Below are 2631 nucleotides of genomic sequence, written 5' to 3' on the forward strand. Positions count from 1 at the left end.
CTGTTTGAAAGGTTTTCTGGTAGTGTAGTGTTTATATCATGTACCATATATGGGCTTAGACCTTGCAACAAATATTGATAGTTAACTGACTCTTTATATACGGGCTTGGACCTTGCAACTACCAGGGTACCATGAAAATATACCATCACCAGGTTACCATGAAAATATACTACCACCAGTTAACCATGAAAGTATACTACCACCAGTTAACCATGAAAATATACTACCACCAGTTAACCATAAATGTATGCTATCACCAGGTTACCATGAAAATATACTACCACTAGTTAACCATGAAAATATACTACCACCAGTTAACCATGAATGTACCTAATCACCAGGTTACCATGAAAATATACTACTACCAGTTGACCATGAAAATAAACGACCACCAGTTAACCATGAAAATATACTACCACCAATTAACCATGAAAATATATTACCACCAGTTAACCATGAAAGTATACTATCAAGAGGTTATAGTATTTTGGCACTTGTGTATAAAGTTAAAATCATAAATAATATTCAACGTTAAACTGGTACACAGAGTGTGATTCAGACTATTAACTGTTTGAAGTGAAAGGTAATTTTGTGTTAAGATTAAAAATACTTATCTTCATCTCACAGTTTTCCAGTTTCATTCGCATAACCTCTATAACCTCCTAAATGAATATCAAATGTTTTTTTTTCAGTAAATCTTTATATTCTACCTGTTATTTTCTTTAACCCAACACCACATACACTTGGTCGATTTGACTGATCTTGTAACCACCACAAAAGGATGAAATAAATCTAAATCATTCTTTTTTGGTTCTATATTGACTGTTGATTGGAACAGAAATTATAATTATTTATCCTCAACAGTTTAAAGCTCATAACAGTTTACAGTTATTTAATTTTTTGTATTATCTCTCTTTGAAATGTGCCTAACTAATAATCCCACGATACAAACTGCAAGTCGCATGTACTGTACTGAATGATATAACGCAGGAGCATATCCTGTGTGGGAATTTTTTTAATATTACTTTGTTCATTACATAACAAATTTCAAATATTTACATTTTAATTACTTTTATAATAATAAATAAAAAATATATGAAACAAAACAAAACATTTAGTACTTATGTTTGGTCTCGTTTGTTTGCTGATGAAACTTAACCCTAATTCCTTGTAATGACAGGAGTAGTAACAGAAAATGTTTTCATTCATTTGAAATATGCATTTAAAAACACAAAATAACACATAAAAAGCAATAAATTTCCTACAGCTATTATAATTTAACTGGCTACATAACCTTACCATATTTTCTTTTGCAGTGTAGTCTGAATTCAGTAATAGCAAGTTTTAATTTGTAGGTGAAATAAAAATATCTACTGAGAATAAGCTAACATATATGTGATTCAGTAGATTAAAACTTTCACTTTCTATTGGTTATAAATGATGTAATATAAAACATCACAGAAAACCACTGGTAATTTGTCAAGGAGAGGGTCTGACTTTCTGACTTATTTCTCCATAAACAAAGATTGAAGGCTATAAGAATTATACTATGCATTAGTAATGCTTACACCATAATCAGTAATTTATGTTAGACTCAGGACGTCATAGAGGGTTGATGAGAAAACAGAAAATGGGTAAGTGTGAGATAGCAAATGCCAGCCAAACAGAGACTGAGAATTTATTTAAATATTTCCTTTGGAAATTAAAAACTAAAACTTATATAACATTAAAATTTGATTTATTAACTATATTTAGAAGTCAAGTTTATTTGTATACATTGATAATACAGTAGTTTAAATAAATTTTAAATTTAAATCCCTAAAAAGATGACTTGTACACTTTCACCTACTTGCAAATATTTCAGTTAAGAAAAATATTTGATAAAAAAATGAAGATTTTTTTATGGATTCCTCAGATTCAAATTTAATCAGACTAGAACTATAAACTAACAAAACTTACCTAAGACTTCAGATATTATGATATATTTATTTTTATACTCTTACTCTCAAGTGAATGGTGTATTACAAAATTTCATTATAATAACATGTTAGCCATATATAATACATTACTATATAATGTAAAATTTTATTAAGTGAAGCACACACATACGAAATGTATTAAGTAACATCAGCTGGGCATTTCATTCTACAAATAGCTAAGAACTCCAAATTCAAGCTAATACAGTTCTAGCCAGCCAAGCTGAGACAGTAATATGGTATATCTTCTAAGAGAGATCTATATGTCAATATATAATTATAACTTAAATAACTTTACTTTGCTGGATTTATAATACAATTTCCATAATTACCTCTTGTAGAAACATAGCTCCAATTTTTCTAAATAATGGATCACTAGGCTCCAAAAAAGTGGTACTAGAAAAAAAAAGTTCATAAGACATAAAAACTTTGAAAAAAATGGTATAAACAGTATAGAGTCAGTTCTATATATACAGGCTTGGACCTTGAAACAAATATCAATAGTTAACTGACTCTATATATACAGGCTTGGACCTTGAAACAAATATCAATAGTTCCAAACCCGTATATATAGAGTCAGTTGCTATTGGAATTTGGTTCAAGGTCCAAACCCGTATATATATAGTCAGTTAACTATTGATATTTGTTTCAAGGT

The 2631-nt window shown here is 29.1% G+C and overlaps 1 protein-coding gene across 3 annotated transcripts in view; it reads right to left on the reverse strand.

Annotated features, from left to right (window-relative positions):
• Positions 1-2266: 2266 nt before the first annotated feature.
• Positions 2267-2631, reverse strand: part of LOC106474882 (alpha-N-acetylglucosaminidase-like) — a 28279-nt gene continuing 27914 nt past the window's right edge. For all 3 annotated transcript variants that reach the window (XM_013935579.2, XM_022403164.1, XM_022403163.1), the window contains one exon: positions 2267-2372. In XM_013935579.2, coding sequence (XP_013791033.2) covers positions 2285-2372 — 88 coding nt within the window. In that variant the 3' untranslated portion in view covers positions 2267-2284. The remainder of the gene's footprint in view (positions 2373-2631) is intronic.

This window comes from Limulus polyphemus, unplaced genomic scaffold (assembly GCF_000517525.1).
Source record: "Limulus polyphemus unplaced genomic scaffold, Limulus_polyphemus-2.1.2 Scaffold7816, whole genome shotgun sequence".
NCBI lineage: Eukaryota > Metazoa > Arthropoda > Merostomata > Xiphosura > Limulidae > Limulus > Limulus polyphemus.